Raw genomic sequence first — 17,868 nt, forward strand, 5'->3', positions numbered from 1 at the left:
CGCCGCTGAGAGATGACGTTCGGTGTTGCATTTCCGGATTCGACTGTCTTCGCCCGAACGTCCCCTCGCGCCGGCAACCCGCAACCATCGTTTGCACCCTGCACTCAAGAACAATACCTTTCCATTGCGCCTTTGTATTTCAGAGCTACGTCGCCTCGGATAAAACGACCGGCCCGAGAATCCTCGATATTCCCAATTCTTCCGAGCCCCCGGAGCGCCCCTCGTCGCAAACGGCGGAGCGCACCCCCGCGGAGAGGGAATGCCCCCGGCCCTCATGAGCCATGCCTCCATGCCGGGGGCCTCGATGCCACATCAACCACGAGAGGCTGGCGATGTTCCTCGCGCGATAGTGGTCCCGAGAAAGGAGCCCGCCGTCTGTCCGACGGACGACGAGGCGCGAGTTCCGCGCAAGGCGGTGCAGGACAAGCGCAGTTTCGATTATGTGTGGAGGTCTGGCGTGGCAGGAGGCGTAGCGGGCTGCGCGGTAAGTGGTTTCTTATTGAGCAGCAGAGCCAGACCGGGCTGCTGACACCGCCGGACAGGCGAAAACGGTCGTTGCGCCGCTCGATCGAGTGAAGATTCTGTTCCAGTCTCGCAATCCGCACTTCGTCAAGTACGCAGGGTCGTGGCGTGGCGTGGGCGCAGCAATCACGGAGATCTACCATCAGGATGGGCCGGTGGGGCTGTTCCGGGGGCACTCGGCCACGCTGTTGAGGATATTTCCGTATGCGGCGATCAAGTTCCTGGCATACGAGCAAATCCGTGCCATCGTCATTCCCCGAAAGGACAAGGAAACTCCGTTCCGACGGCTCATCAGCGGTTCTCTGGCGGGCGTGACGTCGGTCTTCTTCACCTACCCCCTCGAGGTTCTCAGGGTGCGACTTGCCTTCGAGACGAAGAAGGACCACCGGTCGTCTCTGCGGTCAATATGCAAGCAAATATATCACGAACGGCAGTACCAAAAGCCACCCACGACTGCGGCGACGGTAGCAGCTGAGCTAGCCGGTGCGCCGTCGGCCCGAGCTGCTGCGACAACAATCGCCACGGCCGCGCCGGCCCTCGCCCCGAGGTTTGGGCTAGTGAACTTCTACCGCGGCTTCACGCCGACGCTCCTAGGCATGCTTCCCTACGCCGGCATGTCCTTCCTCACGCATGATACGGTGGGCGACCTACTGCGGCTCCCGATCATCGCCCAGTACACGACCATGCCCAAGCCGGCCAACTCTTCGCCGAGCAAGCCGGCGCCGCTCCGGTCGTGGGCCGAGCTCTTTGCGGGCGGCGTTGCGGGTCTCGTCTCGCAGACGGCGTCGTACCCCCTGGAGGTGATCCGGCGGCGGATGCAAGTCGGCGGCGCGGTCGGCGACGGCCACCGGCTGCGCATCGGCGAGACGGCCAGGCTGATCATGCGGGAGCGCGGCTTTAGGGGCTTCTTCGTCGGGCTGACCATCGGCTACGCCAAGGTGGTGCCCATGGCGGCGGCGAGCTTTTACACGTACGAGAGGTTAAAGATGTGGTTTGGCATCTAAAATTCTTGTTCCCTTGTTTGTTCGGACTGGGCACATGAGCGGCGTTTGGGCGGTTGTTGTGTAGTTATGCGGAACCGGTTGGGGAGAGTCGTAGTCGAGTGAATGCTCGAGTCGAATAGACGCATTTTGCATAAGAATAGAAATTTGTATTCTTCCCTAGGCTCGGGATACTTGCGTCCTGTATCGCTCTTACTTGGCTAAAACTCTCACATTCTAGCTGTCCATTTTAAAGTACGGTTGCGGAAAGCTTTCAGCTACAATATCTCGCGATCGCTCCCATCATGATGCCACTTGCCTGGGAACTACATCCACTGCCCAGCCATGCCTTTGACGGCGAGTTTGAGGCAGCTCCGAGACTGGTACTCACGACGGGCAGTTGCTACCCGGCACGCAAGCCTCCTAGCGCCATTTGTCCTGGGAAACTGGCGAGGACATGGATCGTTCCTTCCCAACGGCCTCGGTCAGTTCGTCCTACCTTACTTTACTGGACACTGTTGACCCCCGAATTTGACCCCCGAATCCAGCCAACCTGCAACACTTCGCAGACGGGATAGAAGCCCTTTCACCGCCTAAGTCTACGTCAACTTCCCGCACGCCACCCTCTGCCCCCGGACTCCAAGGGTGCATCACAAAGAAGTCTCACACGATGGAATCAAGCCGCGACTCGCGGGGCGACGAGCCTCAGTCCCACACGCAGCAAGGAGGACAGCACATCGAGAAACCGGCACATTCGTGCCCCGAAGGCCACAACCAGGTGATCCAAGACCCGCTGGCGCACTTCCTGGCCATCCCGTGGACGGCGAAGCTGCTCGCGGACCCGGCAGCGTTCGATATCGCCGTCGTGGACCGCCGGCTGCTGCCGACGGGCGACAAGCAGTTCATCCGCTCCGTCCTGAACAGCCCGACGACGGTGCGCGCGTGCGTGGTCTTCTGGATGCGGATGCCAACGACGCCGCCGGCGCAAGGGGCGCCGCCCATCTCGAAGAGCAGGGCGCTGCTGCAGGGCGGCGGCCCGCAGAACGGCGAGGACCCGGAGAAGCCTTTCCTGCTGTTCAACGCGCTCGTCGATCTGGGAGAGGATCTGTGCGGCTACCGGGGAGTCCTGCACGGCGGGCTGACGGCCGTGTTGCTGGATGAGACGATGTGCAGCGTGTCGGATAGTCTGGGCTGTGAGTTCTCGGGCAATTTCTATAACTAGAGCTCGCCCCCAATTACCCTGCAGGAGACGCGGGTAGCTGATATTTCCATTGCATGCATGGTGGAACAGGTCATTCAGTCACGGCGACCATGACGACCAAGTTCCGGAAACCGGTCAAGGTGCCGGGCGTTGTGGTGGTCAGGGCGAGGGTGTTCAAGAAGGAAGGCCGGCAGATCTACGTGAGGGGTTCGATCGAGGATGGCGACGGTAGGTTCGAACTCCTGTCCCCGGTCGGAAATGAGCTGCTGCGACCGGAGACTGACATCTCGTTCACTTGCGCAGACAGCCTCCTGGCCGAGGGCGAGGCAATGCTAGTGGATAAGTCGCCCGGGCAAGACACCAAGCTGTAACGGGATGGAAGAAGGTGGGAGGGTGCTGGGAGGAAGGGTCAAGCTTTTGAGGTCGCTTATTCGCTGTTTGTCGAACATAAATTAGGAGGAGGTGAACAGCAGGAAGCTTCTTGTGTACGGAAGTAGAGGTAGGGTCAAGTGCCTGTATTCCGTGCGGATACTGGGGTGGCTCTCGTCAAGTTTACCCCCTACCCCGGTATTTCTGTGCATTTTACTCCGTAGGTTCACCAGGCAACGCTCGCCGGGTTTTGGATGGATTGGTTGGCCAGCCACCTGGGCATGCTGATGATTGGTGATTGGCAGGCGGGACTGAGCCCGACCCCGGTCTCCCGAAACGCGCTGGCCCATTGAAACGCGCCTGCTGCCACAGTTTCACGGCTCGGTTCACACCGAAAAGGAAAAGTCACAGTATGCTACGACAGGCAGCCTCCATGGCACGAAATCATCCGCGTTGAACTTTTCGGGCTTGAAAGTTGTGGCAGGAACATGGCCAGGGCAAGCACCGACTCAGCCAGGAAAAGAACCCGGGCGTTGCATGAGCAGGAAGACGCTTCACTAAGCGCCAAAAAGCGCCGTCTCCAAGCTTCATCTGACTTGCCCTCGGCCGCTGTAAAGGTCCCTTCGGTCGCAAACGGAGATTCGAAACAACGCGGTCGCCGCGCAGCCGCGGCACAGGCAGACTCGCGCGATGTCCCAAGCTCAGAAGACAAAGGCACAACAAACTCAGCACACCGTCAGCCAGAGCGACTCGCCAAGGGAAAGCGGCAGGCCAAGAAACCCCAGCCTGCAGCCTCCACTGACCTGCAGAAGAGCAGTGTCTATGATGTGCCAGACTCGGACGAGGATGAGCTCACCACGGCCGCTGTCAAACCACGACCAAGGAGGCAGACGCTTGGCACTGCGGCTGCTGCGAAAAATGAGCCCGGCCCGTCCGTGGCAGTCAATGGAGACGAGCATGTGAAGAGGAAACGCGGCCGACCGGACAAGGTCGATCGTGGGGAATCGGCTACTGCGCAGAGCAGCGATGCCGCTCCTCCCGAAGCTGGGGCGGGCGTGTCAACCCGTCGAGCCGGGCGGTTAGGCGCCCGTCGAAGCCCGTCCCGCGATTTGCTTCAAACTGAGGAGCGGGAATCGGACGGCAAGCCAGTTCAGAAATTGCGGCGGCCGAGGGCAACTACGAATGGCCGGACAGAGGATGCCCCCATGCCCAAAGGGATCCTGACGCCCCGAAAAGGGAAGCCCGACGGCGACCGCTTGCGCAGGAGCGTGGTATTTGATGACGACCGAGGGGATGAAGAAACTCCGGACGAGCGACCGGCGGAGACGCCGTCGCGATCGACCAGAAAGCGCAGCCAAGCAGATGAGGCCACCAAGACCGAAGTGCAGGAAATGGACGAGGGGCCGGAAACTGACCAAGAGGAGGACGATGAAGTCTGCGCCATCTGTTCCAAGCCGGACTCGGCCCCGCCCAACGAGATCGTCTTCTGCGACAACTGCGACATGGCCGTGCACCAAGAGTGCTACGGGCTCGCCGAGATTCCCGAAGGCGACTGGATATGTCGCAACTGCTCGCAGGATGATGCCCCTTCCGCGAACAGCCTAGGGCCGCGCCAGCCGCATTCGGCGGTAGCCGCGCGGGACGTTCAGAGGCCGGATATTCCCAATTTTGAGCAGCATCTCCGCTCGGCGCAGCGGGTGCTGCTTGACCGCTGCACGGGCAGGCGACGAATCAAGCTCCGCGGACAGGACGAGGCCTACGAGAAGGCGTATCAGCTCATAGAGCAGACGGTCGTGGCGGGCGAGGGCAATTCGATGATGGTCATAGGAGCCCGTGGTTGCGGCAAGACGACAGTGAGCTCTTCCGAGCTGCTTCCTGTGCTGTGAGTGCTGTGAGGCTAACCGCTGTTGCAGCTAATCGAATCTATCTTAGCCGATATGTCGAGGCTTCACGAGGGTCAGTTCCACGTCGTCAGGCTGAGCGGATTTATCCACACCGACGATAAGCTGGCTTTGCGAGAGATCTGGCGGCAGCTCGGCAAGGAGATGGAGGTCGAGGACGAGCTCGTGAACAAGGCAGGCTCACCCGACACGATGGATGAACGGCGGTCCTTTGCTGACCATGGCAGACTACCAACTACGCCGATATTATGGCTTCGCTACTCGCTCTCTTGTCGCACCCCTCCGAAATCGCCGAGACGCAGGACGGCGTCACGTCTAGGTCGATCATCTTCGTCATAGACGAGTTTGATCTCTTTGCGACTCACGCTCGGCAGACCCTCCTGTATAATCTCTTCGACATCGCACAGGCCCGCAAGGCGCCGATTGCCGTGCTGGGGTTAACGACGAGGATCGACGTGGTCGAAAGCCTCGAGAAGAGGGTCAAGAGCCGGTTCAGCCACAGATATGTGCATCTCTCGCTTCCAAAGAGCCTACCTGCGTACTGGGACATATGTAAGCAGGGCCTCACCGTGGACGAAGAGGACATGGTGCTGGAGGGACTCAACCCGTCACTGGAGGGCCACTCCGCCTTCTGGGCCTGGTGGAACGGGAAAATCGACGTATGAGGGCTCTTACCCCTGCTCGCTCGCTGTCGAGAGGGAGCGCTGCTCCGCCCAGCTTTGCTGACCAATTTTGCAGGCTCTCTACAAAACGCAGGAATTTGCGGACCACCTCGAATCGCACTTTTACACTACGAAGTCAGTCTCGGCCTTCCTGACATCATGCATCATGCCGCTTGCAGCGCTCTCAGCCACGGCACCATCATTGCAGATACCGCCAGCCGCGGGGCCCGCCGTCTCGCTCGAGCCGCCGGACTCCAAGCTGCACCTGCTCGGGTCGCTCTCGGATTTGGACCTGGCGATGCTCATCGCGGCGGCGCGGCTGGACATCGTGGCGCACACCGACACGGTCAACTTCGCCATGGCGTACGACGAGTACACGTCGCTCATGGGCAGGCAGCGGGTGCAGTCGGCCAGCTCGGGCATGCTGGCGCTTGGGGGCGGAGCGCGCGTGTGGGGCCGCGGCGCGGCGGGCATCGCCTGGGAGCGCCTGGTCGCCCTCGGCTTGCTCGTTCCCGCAGCCCCGGGCGGCAGGGGGACGGCCGGTCTGGGCGGGTTGGACGCCAAGATGTGGAAGGTGGACGTCGCGCTCGAGGAGATTCCCGCGGCCGTGAAGCTGAACGCCGTCCTGGCAAGGTGGTGCAGGGAGATTTAGCCCGGGCCTGGTTGAGAGGCGCCAGAGGCGCCAGCCTTGCTTGCATGGGGCCCCGGATCCTACGTCCATCCACACTAAGCTGATGCGCTGCAGCTAGTTACCACAACGGATCAACCGATGCTGCTGCTGCGACGCTGCTACAGCGCTGCAACCAGACTTTGGTGCACAACTCCATAGGTGCAGCATCTGTGTCCCATGCACGACTGACGACGCTGCTTCCCGGACTTAGCGGGGAGTGTTCGCTTATTCTGGTTAGCTGCTGCACCTACTCCGGACTTCGGATTGGTTACTTCGTATTCAGTGGTTCTCGGTAATCTCCTGGAGCCGACAGCTTGGCGCAGGGGTTTGTCTACACTACACTACACTACTGTATTTTCGGATCGCACTGCCTCGTGCCCACGTGTGCGGGTCGCATCGCAACGCATCAGGATGAGGCCAGGGGTCCGAACAGGGGCATTGCGCCACACCCAACGGTAATCTTGGCTCCCATCCGGATGGCGGGCGCAAGCGGATCCGGTAGTGTACAGCCGCCGGGCGCTGCTGCTTCCTTCCGAGCATGCAGGATAATACTATTGTATTGGTATATACCGGCTTGTGCTCCTCCATCTGCAGTACACAGTACTCTGTACTGACAGTCTTAGCTGGCTGGGTCTCTCTATGGCGGTTTGTCAAACTTTGTTGATCCTTGTTTTCTTGTTATCTCCGGCTTGATTGTCACTTACACCGGCCACCGCCATGTCGAAGCGCAGTGTGTTCACCACCGTCTCGCCTCTGCCGGCGGGTGTCACACGGCAGATAGTCCTTGATTTCCTCCATGACCACGAGGAGATGATAGATCTGAACCCCTTGGTCAAGGAGCGCCACCCGATCCCAGCACCACCTCATGCTCCGGCAGACGAGCTGGCCTGCCAGTGGTACTCATTGACCGACAAGATCTCGTACTTTCCAGGAGTGGCCGGCGATGTCACGTATACTTGCGCCTTCAATGACCTGCCAACGGGACTGCAGACACACTGCTACGCGCCCGCGGGGCTGAGTACGTCAATCCTTCCTTTCTGCGGGCGTCTTCGCTTCTCGCGGACGGACGCTAACTCGGGCGTTTTGTTACAATTCCAGCCATCCGTGACAAATGGACAGTCTGCGGCTCGCTGCCGGGCGAGCCGGCAGAACCTCTCGAGCTCGGCCTCCAGGTGCCGCCAATTGGACTCTACCTCCGTGAGGACGTCGACATGCGCTGCAACGTGGTCATGACGAGCTTCGTGAAGAAGACGCTCAAGAGGTCGCATGCGGCCCTGGTCGAGCGGCTCAAGATCAAGGCCGAGATCGCCAGTACCGCTAGCAAGAGGATTAGCAAGACCATGGGCAGCGGCAGCGCCGACGACAGAAGCCGAGCCTCTCCCGACCCCAACGCGGTCACGAGGATCGCTGAGGGTTACGGGAGCAGCAACAGCATCATCAGCAGCCCCGAGTACCTTGCTCCATCCGCTCCGCCAAGCCGGCCCGGGTCTGCTGCTTCCTCCTCTTCTTCCTCCATCGCCAGTACCGCCTCCTCTCCATCGCTGTACAGCGTCCAAAGCAGCCAGCTGTGGCCGTCGGCAACAAGCAGTGTCGGCACGAGCCCGGCGCCGTCGTACAAAAGCCCCCCAGCGACGTATGCAAGCGGTACCCAGGGCCAGCCCCCGCACCAGCAGGGCGCACGCAGCGCGCTGCCCGAGCCCGCGACCCCCTTTCTCTGTGAGCAGCAGCCCGATTGGCCGTTGAAGGCACCACAACAACCCGACTGGCCGCTGCCCAGGCCGGCGGCGCCAACCCGGCCTGCGGCGCGGCCCCAGAGCCTGCCTTATTTCTCCCCCTACCGACCATCTCCCCAGCATGCCAGCCCTCCTCTCGCGAGAGGGGACAGCCACAATAGCAACGCCAATCACATTCCCACCCCAGCCACCAGCAGCAGCAGCACGCTATCAGATGACGCCCTCTGGCAGGCCCTCGGCGGCGGGCGCCGCCCCTCGTCGTCATCGGCGGCGACGAACAACAACAGCAGCAACAACAACAGGCTCAGCTACCACCCAGCAAACGGGGAAGCTCGCCGCCTGCATCCAGCGACTGCGACGGCCACGGCGAAGGCGAAGGCGACGGCAGAACACCAGGCCCATCCCGACTACCCGCATATGAGCCCCTATGACGACGACAACGCCGACGCCGACGCCGACGCCGATAACAACGGCGATGTGGGTGGCGGGACTGGTGTGGTGGGCCTGGGCGTCGTGATGGCGCCGCGCCCGGCGAGCATGTTGCCGGCGCCGTTGCGGACGCGGGATCGGGCGCCGCCGGCGCTGCCGCTGCTGCCTGCGACGACGCTGGCGTCGGTGTCGTTGGGGCCGACGTTGAGTGGCCCGTTTGTTGCGCAGTTTGAGTGAGCGGTGGTTTGTCTTGTTTTTTGTTTTCTTTTCTTGCTTGTCTAGAGGGGGTGTGGATTGGGAAGTGGTGGCGGGGAAGAAGGGAGGGCGTTGGTTGATGGGACAGGACGAAGGGCTGGGTTTCATTATGAACCAATTGTCCACGGTTGGGTTAGATATAGAGGAGCAAAGCGCATTGCATTTGATACCCCTGGATAAATGAGAGCAGCAATGATCGTCTGAATCCTTCTGATGTCGGTGTCCGGAGAAAGGGATCGGTTCTGAACTCGGCGAGCTCATCCCTTGTGTGAGATGGACGGCTCGACGGCACCCAGCTGCCCTGCGTAGGACGGTATAGGTGAACCGCCAAATATGCCTCCTGTCAACAACAGCAACGCACTGGATTCTGGAACGGATGGGCTGGCACAAATCAGCGTTGTGATCATTGAGAATCGAGACAGTTGCAGAGATTCCCCCATTTTTGAAGGCTGTGTCTTTAAACCACTTCGAGAAAACAGGGTAAGAATGAAGCAGAGGTTTACTAGAGAATTCAGCCCAACCAACCAACAAAATCCACTCAAAACCAAGACAGAAACCACCCCCTTTCCAAACCCAACCCGCAAACTCCCCATCACACGTACTCCTCCCGAAACCTCAACACAGCACCGCAGCAACAAGCACAACCCCAGTCACCCCCAGCACGGCAGCAAACCCCAGGCGCTCCTCCCTCCTTCCCGCGCCAGCGCCAGGGCCAGCGCCTGAGACGGCAACAAAAGGGGTCAGCCGCACGCCGAGGCCGCCGCTCGGCAGCGGCGGAAGCGGCTGGGTGGTGCCTGTCCCCGAGGGCGTGGAAGGGGCGGTGGAGGAAGATGGGGGATTGCCGGAGGGTGGAGTCTGCTTTTGTGTTTCTGGTTAGAACGCGGAACTGAATGGTACCCGAGGTAGGGGGTTGTGTGTGTGTAAGGAAGCAAGAGAGGCGGATAGATAACACGTTGTGTATGTATGGGTTGGGAGTTGACGCGCCGGGCGAGGCAGGACTGAGAACATCAGGCGCGGGATGAGAGCAGCCCATTTTCACTCGAGCCGGGGCAAGACGGCCCGGAGGGAAGCACAACACCCCGTAGATACTCACATCGTCGCCGGAGGCGTCGCAACTGTCAGCGGTGCTGTTCCAGCCGATATAGTGGGGGTGGTAGTGCTTCTGCCACGGGGCGTGGGGATTGTACTCGGGCAGGTGTTGGTGGCGGTGGGCCCTGGCGGCAGCGGAGGCGGCGGAGGCGCCGAGGAGGCCGAGGAGGAGGTTGTTCGTGAGCTGCATTTTCGTTGTCTTCGCGGAGTGGCTGGTTAGGTGGTAGACTGCGGTGTGGTGCTCTGTCAAGCCAAGCAAGGCACCGTCGGCGTGCTAAGACGGAGGGAAGAGCATGAGAAGGAACAACACTGGCTGTTTAGTAGAAACGGGGTGGACGACGGCACAGTTGCTGGAACGTCGGGTTAAGGGAACGCGGAACCGCGTTGGAGTAAACAGGTTTGTTGATTCTAGGGGGAAGCGCCGGTGAACGTCGTTGTATGCCCACATCTTGACCCTCTGGGATGTTCAAGGGATAGGAAAGTCCCGATTCCCATCGATCGTCCATGACGAACGAGCCACCAAGGCAGTTACAGCCAGGAATCCGAAAACAGTACCCGGACGACAAGCTCTGAGAATGCGTGGTTGGAGCCTGGGAGTGGACAGCATTCCAGCACCAGCTCGCGACGACGAACCCCCGATTCACCCTTCCAAGGCACCGCAAGGCACCGCAAGTCACCACATTCCAAGTCACCACATTCCACATGCCACAGACGAGTGACAGCGACTGCCCCACTGGATAGAAGTTTTGCCTTGTTTCGCTATTTGGTGCTGGGTGCGGATCTCGCGGGATCAACACACCGCCACGCAAGTCCGTTCCAGCATCCCCTTGCTTGACCTTCCCGTTCAACCTCCGACATCCACGCCCCTGCCCTCCCCCGATCCACGACGTTAGCTCATTCAAAGGGCCATTCCTTCCTACATGCACAGAGCGCCTGTCCCCCCAATGGCGCGAATTTCCACCCCGCCCACATGACAAGAGGAGAGAGAAGAGGATACCACGTTGTATGCCGATGATCTGATCTCCCATCTATGCCATCACCTCCTCCCTAACGCCGTAAATCAACACTGCAACGAAGAGAGCATGCAGCCGACAAAAGGAACGCAGCAGGATATAAACGCGAGAGGGGAGCATCGAGGGTTCTCCCATGCATCATGAAAAAACAGCAATGCACGCCAGCCCTGACGACAGGAGGGGGGGGGGGGGGGGGGAAGACAAAATATAAACAATAAAATCACTGGCCGCCATTTTCTTTAACAAAAAGAAACGCATCATGAGATGCCCCGCCTGGCCTGCGCAGGCGCGGCCTCGTGGAACGATCGACTTCTATCGTGGCCGTCTCAGAGACGGCATCCTCGACAGTCAATTGCGGTTGGACCTGCTCTGGCTCCGCTCGGGGACGCGGGCCTGCGAATTGCCCGCATTGATGGCGTCGAAGTCGTAGTTCTTGAGTGTCTGCTCGTACTTGGGGCTGCGGAGGAACTTGGGGACGGAATCCTGGATTTGGTTTTCCGCATTAGCTGTTACGTCGTTCATAACTTAAGAAACGACCCGGGGATGGAACTTACACTGGCCATCAGCTTGAAGACGGCGTTCTGAGCGTCCTCAAACAGCGCGGTAACCTCGTGCAGCGTGTCGATCATGGCCACGTCCTGCCCCACCGCCTTCGTCATCCGGGTCGCCAGGTTGTTGCGTAGCTGGTGGTCAATGTTCAGCTCGCACGGGGAGCCTGGTGCCAGGAAGGCATTGTAGATGCCGTATGCCTGGGCCATGATCTCCTTGATCCCGTCCAGCGAGGCCGCGTTGTTCGGGTTCTTCTGGGCAGCCCTGGTCGCTTGCCTGCATTGCCGGACGAACTCGTCGACGTCGAGGTAGAAGGACAGGTTCTCTTCGCAGTGAGTCTCGCGCAGATTCTCGCGGAACAGCAGCCTCAGGGCTGGGTCGTTGAGGATCTTATCTAGCCGCTGCGTGTTCGAGTCGCGGGCAATGCCGCCCGACCGCGACGCCCCGAGGCCTTCGCCCTCCGAGGCACGTCCTCTGTTGCTGGGGTTCACAAGCTCGTGGCCCTTCGCCGTCAATTGGCAGATGGCGTGCTTGGTCGGCTGGAAGAGGTTGTGGGCCGGGTTCTGGATCATGTAGGCCCGATCTTGCTGCACCGCTTGTATGAGATCATATTCCACAAAGAGCGAGGCAATCTCGATCGTTTCCCTCCTGTCGACCGTGGTCGAGCAATCCATCAGCCAGTCCGTAGCCGCCTTCCCGGTGAACGTGTCCTTGTACGTCTTGCCGCCCACTTTGCGTTCCTGCGCCATCTTGACGCCGGTGAGGCCGTCCCTGTAGTCGCTCAGAGAGTCCGAGTCCGCCGAGCTCACGCTGGACTTGATATTGAACCCGTTGGTGCCCACAAACCTCCGGAAAATGACCTCTATCGTGCCACGATCCGTGAGCAGCTTGTCCGTCTGCGGGTCCCGTTCCAGGCTCACCAGCTGCGGAAGGGACGACCCGACAAGCTCGGCAACCTGCTTCTGCTGGATCCCGTTCCTGGAGCAGAACCGGTCCAGAATGCTGATGCCCTTGGGCGTCAACTGCCAGACCGACCCCTTCATGGTGTAGACCTGTTGATATTTCCCGTCCGCGGACTCGATGAACCTCGCCTCGAGGAAGCGCTGGCAAATGGAGCGAGCCATGTCCTTGGCCATCGAGAAGGTCGTCGTCGTGGTCGTGGTGACGATTCTCGACGGGTCCTTGGGATCCGGCATGCGGTTCGACTGCGAGAACTTCAGCGAGCCCAGGTTGTTGATGGCATCTTCAGACAGGAACGTGTGCTCCACCTTGGTCAAGCGCACACGATGCGCCGACAGAGGCAGAAGGCTCACGATCAGAGTCGCGAAGAGGTCTTTGAAGTCCTGGTGACGGCCGGGCCCGGGTCAGCTTCTCGGTCCGCGTGACGGCTAGCCGGCCGTCTACCGCGCGTTCGCGGGCTCCAAGCTGGCGCTCTTTCATGGCCACTTACTTTTGTAAACGGACGGTCATCGTCCGTCATGCGCAATAGCCTCGACGATGTTTGGTGCATCTTGTTGTCGAAGCGCGAAACGTGGGTCGGCTCGGGAAGCGAAGGATCCGTCTCGCTGTACGGCTGCGAAGGAGGATCACCGTGTACGAGAGTCGGGCTCGGCTGCCTGCCGTCTCCGGCTGTCAAACCCGCGGGAGGGGCGAAATTGGAGGCCGGTCTGGTGGCGCGAAGACCCCTCTCCGGGCTGGATTGGCCGCTGGCGAGCGTCTCCGGGCCGGTCGAGATACGGCTGAGCGACTGCCGCGGTCGGACACGGGGCTCGGTGATACCAGCGAGCGTCCTGTCGAAAAAAGCCAGGAAGCCGCCCGACCGCTGCGAGCTGATGGACGGATGGCTCAGATGGTGCGGCCGATGGGCGTTAGTAGTGGTGGTGGTAGAACTGGCGCCGGAGAAGGGCTCGGGGCGTGAGGCAGCCGAGGACGACGGGCTCGACGGGGATCGGTTGCGGGCTGGGTTGCCGATGCGCTCGCGTGCGGGAGGATGGGCTGCTGTTTCAGGCAATGGCGTTGAGCGAGACGAATTGGACGTCGCGGCCATCTAAGACCAGCGACCGGAAAATGGGGGAGGCAGGCGGAGTATTATTATTACCACAGTAACTTTATGAGAGGGGGTGGATGTGTGTGTGCGCCGCCCCGGACTGGGCAGGATTCGGTTCAAATAAAAGAGGGACGGCCGGCAGAGAGCGAAAAACGTGGAGCGGGCCCCGGTCAATGAACTGCACACCAGAGAGCCGGGGGGGCCAGCGTGGTGTGTGTCTGGGAGCCAGGCACCCCTGTGCGCGTGGGAACATCAGGTACTGGTACTTGTACCTCAGCGGTTTTGATTGGGGCCAAGCTGCGGATCGCTCAGTGGAGCCTTGCCCAGGGCACTCTGCCGTCTGCCGCCCGCCCGGTTTGCCCAGCGCCTCAACCACAGTATGGAGCACGGATACCTCGGTAAACCCACCTGAGTTCATTGACGGATAATTTGACTGTGGCAGGGTCTTGGCCCAGGACGGCTGGGCGCAGACAAGGAAAGTTGAAGTTGGACTCCGGGAATTGAAGCTTCTGATGCTCCGTTCGTCACAAATGCTCGGCATGTTTTCGGACGGGTGGTGTAGTGTAAACCAGGTGGAGAAAGCGAAGAGTCGAAACCGCGGCACCACCCCACTTTCGCTGCAGACCGTCAGCCGTAATCGCGGAACTACTCCGCACAGTGCCAAGTGTCGTGATGGTTCCACCACAACCCTACTAATCGGCCATTTATACACCGTCCAGCCTGGAGGAAATCATCGGAAGGCACCGTGTGTCGGATAGTTATCACTAGAAAGATGCGACAAAAGGATATCCCTCCACGCTTCAAGGAGATTCAGCAGAATTGACAGTGACGAAGTACGGGCTTTGACCCCGGCAGCATCTGGCGAGCACTTCGGCTCCGACGTATGGAAACGGAATGTTGCGAATATGCCGAGTCGGAGTTAACAACACCTGGAGGCGAAAGCGGCATCACGCTGGTGGCTGGCTTCCAATCTTTCCAGGCTTGTTCATAAACCCCCGTCTAACACTGCCGTACAGAGTGTGCAGAGTACACACAAAGTCGACAGGCAGCAGGGCTTCATCAGTTGAGGAGGCTGAAGGAGGGATCGTACAGTATTCCGTACTCCGTAAGTGATCATTCACACCTCACCCTCGTCGTTCCATGCCGTCCTAGTGTAGCTGGGCACTGGATACTGTAAGTGTAGTATATAGGCAGCGAGCTGCGATAACGTTGGACCCAGTCACGTCTCATAGCTCTTAACTGTGTAGAGTCGGTGTCTGTCTACAGAGGTTGGAAGGTAGGTAGGTACTCACCTCGCACAGTTAGTTGTCGGTTTCTTCACCAGACGTCACTCCCTTCATGTTCATGCCACGTGCGACCGTTGAGGTTCCGGCCGGCCGGGGTAAGAAACGCAGCCGGACTGCGTCCAGGCATCGTAGTCGATGTAGTATACACTAGTGAACACCGGGGTGAGGCGATGTGTACACTCCACTACCGATGCATGCAGGCGGCGGATCGAGCCCTTTCCTGTGCAGTACACTAGCGTACTGTGATAGTTGAAGGCGGGAAAAAAAAAAAAAAAAAAGAGAGAGAGAGAGAGAGAAGCGGTCAAGCCATAATGTGGAGCGACCCAGGCAAATTGCTGAGGCGAATGGCGGGGAGCGTTCGAGATTCGCGCCCAATAAGAACAACTGGCGAGGTAGGGTTGCAGCAAAGTGGAACGGGGCTCTTTTCGAAACAGGTCTCACAGCCAGATCGGCGCGTGGCTTCAGGGATCTTGCCCACGAGGCCGCGGCTTGGTAGACGTTAAAGAGGTCCCGCCAAGACTAATTTCGGAGACTGCCGCTTACAAGTATTTACAATCGCCACGGGGTAAGCGGGGCCGCGACGACTTCGAGCAACATCAACGAGAATTGCAAAGACTCGTAGCAACAGCTTCGCGAAACCTCAACCAAATCGAAAAAAAAAAAAAAAAAAACGAAGTTAACCCGTACCCTAACCTTGACCCTTACCCTAACTATAACCCTCACCCTAACCAGCGGGGGGCTGTCGCCGCCCCCTGCACCCCCAGCGAACTAACCCTTGGGGATAGTGCAAACCGCTTGGCGGTCTTGGCGGGGTACTGACGCTGTAAAAACATTGCCGACAATTGGCCGAAATTAGTCTTGGCGGGACCTCTTTAACGTCTACCCGTGGCTTGCGCTGGGCAGAGGGTCCCTGCAGCCACGCCGTCTCTTCCGCACACTGCAGCCGCCACCGTTAAGACTGGAATGAATGGTGGGGGAGCTGTGCTTGGCGTTCCAGTCATTCGTCTCAAACCCTGGTTATGCTCCGCCAAGACCCACAGAGGCACACTCAGAGACATGGCTCATGTCATGACTTTTCAGGAGCCGCCTTCCCTCTGATGAAGCGGGGTTCCCGGTCCAATTCGGGTTGTGCCTGCCCGCCAAGGCCCGCCAAGTCCTCACCGCCTGACGTTTCTCAACCTTGCGATGGCGCATTGGATTGGATCTGATGAGTATCGTGTCTGTGCAGCCAGCACAGATCATTCCCAACGCAAGATAAGGCAGACAGGTAGTGGAGGGATGGGAGTTTGCCGCTGCGCACATGGAGGTCGGGTATCCACATTACAGCCATGGAATTGGAGCCTGGAGCCTTTGTCTGCCTGGAGGCTGGAGCCTGGCGGCCACGCTCGCTCTTGCGCGTCCAAGTCATCCTCACACTCCGAGGGTCGGAGAGGTGGGAGAGTGGAGCCACCCACCATGTTGCCTGGTCGTTGAACTGCGATAGTGGGGTGGGATGGTGAGAGTGGAAAATGTCACCTTGGCAATTCCCATTGCTTGATCCATGAAGCGGGGTAAGGTGTTCGAACCACCTTTGCGAAATGGGAGCAAGTATTATTATAAAGGTGAAAGACATTGGTGCGGCAGAGGGTTGGGAGCGAAAGAAAAAAAAAAGGAAAAAAAAAAGGCGATGCCTATGGATCAGATTGATAAAGTAGCATGCACATGCATGCAACGAGGGGTGAAAAAAGAAGAACAAGAGGAAAGACTATGTTGTCGCAGGAAATTGCCGTTTTATGGGGAGACAAGATTATGTGATGTGTCGAGGTTGTTCTGGTATCAATAGCGACTTCTCTGGAGCCACGGAAAGTGATTATCAAAGGTACAGTACAGCAGCTTTCTGAGCCTCAATTTCTATCAGCCCATTGACTGTCAACTACTAGTTACGCGGTGAAATAGTCCCAGTGTGCAACGAGGAGAAGGAATGGATGATAGCTTAGGAAGTTCTCTCCGGGTTGGTTTTCCCCTCTTTGTGTGCGGTGCTACTTCAGCCTGATGCACCCGGATTATGGTTGGGTAAACATCTTTCCATGATGGTTCCAGCATAAACCTTACTTAATCCTCAGGCGGCAATGATCCTGGTCCGATGCAAACAGCCTCACGGGATTCCGGGAATAAGCCAAACGAAATTGTGTGCCAACGGTTCAATGGCCGGGGGAGCCCTGAGCAAGGAAACAGCCGTGAACCGGATATGACCGGCCTAATTCCTTAGGTGACGTGCATGCTGCTCCCTCGCCGAAGTCACGAAGCTCCATGGAAGTGGAGCTTGTATTTTGCATGTGCATAAAAGACCTTGTCCCGGAAAAGCTTGTGCGGTAGCAGTGGTGCGTATTTCCAGATACACAGTGAGTGGGAAGAAGACAGGAGAGAAGAGGCTGCTGGCTGGAGCGAAACCTCGCCTGGTTTCCACGCTAGATCCGGAATGTGAAAGTGCTGACAGTCCCACTTCTGGCAGCAGAGAGTACCGGTACTTCCGCACGGAATTGCGCCACGTGAGCTAGCCTGCATCCCTCCGAGAGTATTCCGTAAAGGGAAAAGAAAGAAGCTGCTTGGTGTGGGGGGAAGGCCACGTGGAACAGCAGCCACACGTTGCACAAAGCCCCTAAGAGCCGACCAGGGGGGTGCGCACGAATTATCCGGGGCTGCCTTTCCACCGCTTTCGGCTTGCATTGCCTCAGGTTGGGATCTGAACGCGGTTTCCAGATGAAACAGACTGCTTCGATGGCGGTGACGTGAGTGCAGATTGGACACTACGAATTACGGCATACCTTACAAGGACTCATACAATAATGCTCTCCAACCACGCCGGCCATCACTGCCAGCCTGCTCAGTTGGGGTTCGATACTTGACCCGTTTCGAGTGTTCCATAGCTCCTGTGGGACGTGAGGGATTCGTGATGGATTCGCACCTCTTGTCTTTCTCGTGCGGATTGCTTACCCACCAGCCCACTGGATTCCACAGCAAGGTTAGTGTACTGTACATACAGTACACTACAATACAGGCTGGTTTAACTCTTAGTGTACTAAGTTCTTCTTTCCACTTTTAACAGGGCATGGAACTAACCAAAAATCGGCGTTTTTACCTTTCTCCCTCTGGTCCCCGAACTAGTGGAATGTCAAGTGCGCA

At 58.9% G+C, this 17,868-nt stretch overlaps 7 protein-coding genes across 7 annotated transcripts; 5 read left to right on the forward strand and 2 right to left on the reverse strand.

The window, feature by feature from the left end:
- Positions 1-274: 274 nt before the first annotated feature.
- Positions 275-1,526, forward strand: THITE_2088327 (uncharacterized protein; the record flags this gene model as incomplete). Its single annotated transcript, XM_003653138.1, has 2 exons — positions 275-484; positions 543-1,526. 2 exons carry the CDS (start codon positions 275-277, stop codon positions 1,524-1,526), a joined length of 1,194 nt encoding a protein of 397 aa, XP_003653186.1.
- A 268-nt stretch (positions 1,527-1,794) lies between these two features.
- Positions 1,795-2,855, forward strand: THITE_2115324 (uncharacterized protein). Its single transcript, XM_003653139.1, has one exon. The coding sequence runs from the start codon at positions 2,173-2,175 to the stop codon at positions 2,722-2,724; it is 552 nt and encodes a 183-aa protein (XP_003653187.1). The 5' UTR covers positions 1,795-2,172; the 3' UTR covers positions 2,725-2,855.
- A 547-nt stretch (positions 2,856-3,402) lies between these two features.
- Positions 3,403-5,657, forward strand: THITE_2115326 (uncharacterized protein). The gene is made up of 2 exons (XM_003653140.1): positions 3,403-4,925; positions 4,986-5,657. Exons 1-2 carry the CDS (start codon positions 3,561-3,563, stop codon positions 5,310-5,312), a joined length of 1,692 nt encoding a protein of 563 aa, XP_003653188.1. The 5' UTR covers positions 3,403-3,560; the 3' UTR covers positions 5,313-5,657.
- A 6-nt stretch (positions 5,658-5,663) lies between these two features.
- THITE_2115327 (uncharacterized protein) lies at positions 5,664-6,696 on the forward strand. Its single transcript, XM_003653141.1, has one exon. It carries the CDS (start codon positions 5,802-5,804, stop codon positions 6,285-6,287), a length of 486 nt encoding a protein of 161 aa, XP_003653189.1. The 5' UTR covers positions 5,664-5,801; the 3' UTR covers positions 6,288-6,696.
- Positions 6,697-7,022: 326 nt separating this feature from the next.
- Positions 7,023-7,750, forward strand: THITE_2026722 (uncharacterized protein; the record flags this gene model as incomplete). Its single annotated transcript, XM_003653142.1, has 2 exons — positions 7,023-7,323; positions 7,404-7,750. Coding segments are annotated over 2 exons (648 nt in total), but the record flags the coding sequence as incomplete, so codon positions are not given.
- A 1,587-nt stretch (positions 7,751-9,337) lies between these two features.
- Positions 9,338-10,001, reverse strand: THITE_110296 (uncharacterized protein; the record flags this gene model as incomplete). Its single annotated transcript, XM_003653143.1, has 2 exons — positions 9,338-9,577; positions 9,816-10,001. The coding sequence occupies 2 exons, from the start codon at positions 9,999-10,001 to the stop codon at positions 9,338-9,340; spliced, it is 426 nt and encodes a 141-aa protein (XP_003653191.1).
- A 1,004-nt stretch (positions 10,002-11,005) lies between these two features.
- Positions 11,006-13,616, reverse strand: THITE_2115328 (uncharacterized protein). The gene is made up of 3 exons (XM_003653144.1): positions 12,824-13,616; positions 11,379-12,716; positions 11,006-11,307 (listed from the first exon to the last, which is right to left on the reverse strand). Exons 1-3 carry the CDS (start codon positions 13,418-13,420, stop codon positions 11,173-11,175), a joined length of 2,070 nt encoding a protein of 689 aa, XP_003653192.1. The 5' UTR covers positions 13,421-13,616; the 3' UTR covers positions 11,006-11,172.
- Positions 13,617-17,868: the final 4,252 nt, after the last annotated feature.

This window comes from Thermothielavioides terrestris, chromosome 2 (genome assembly GCF_000226115.1).
Source record: "Thermothielavioides terrestris NRRL 8126 chromosome 2, complete sequence".
In the NCBI taxonomy this organism is placed as follows: Eukaryota; Fungi; Ascomycota; class Sordariomycetes; order Sordariales; family Chaetomiaceae; genus Thermothielavioides; species Thermothielavioides terrestris.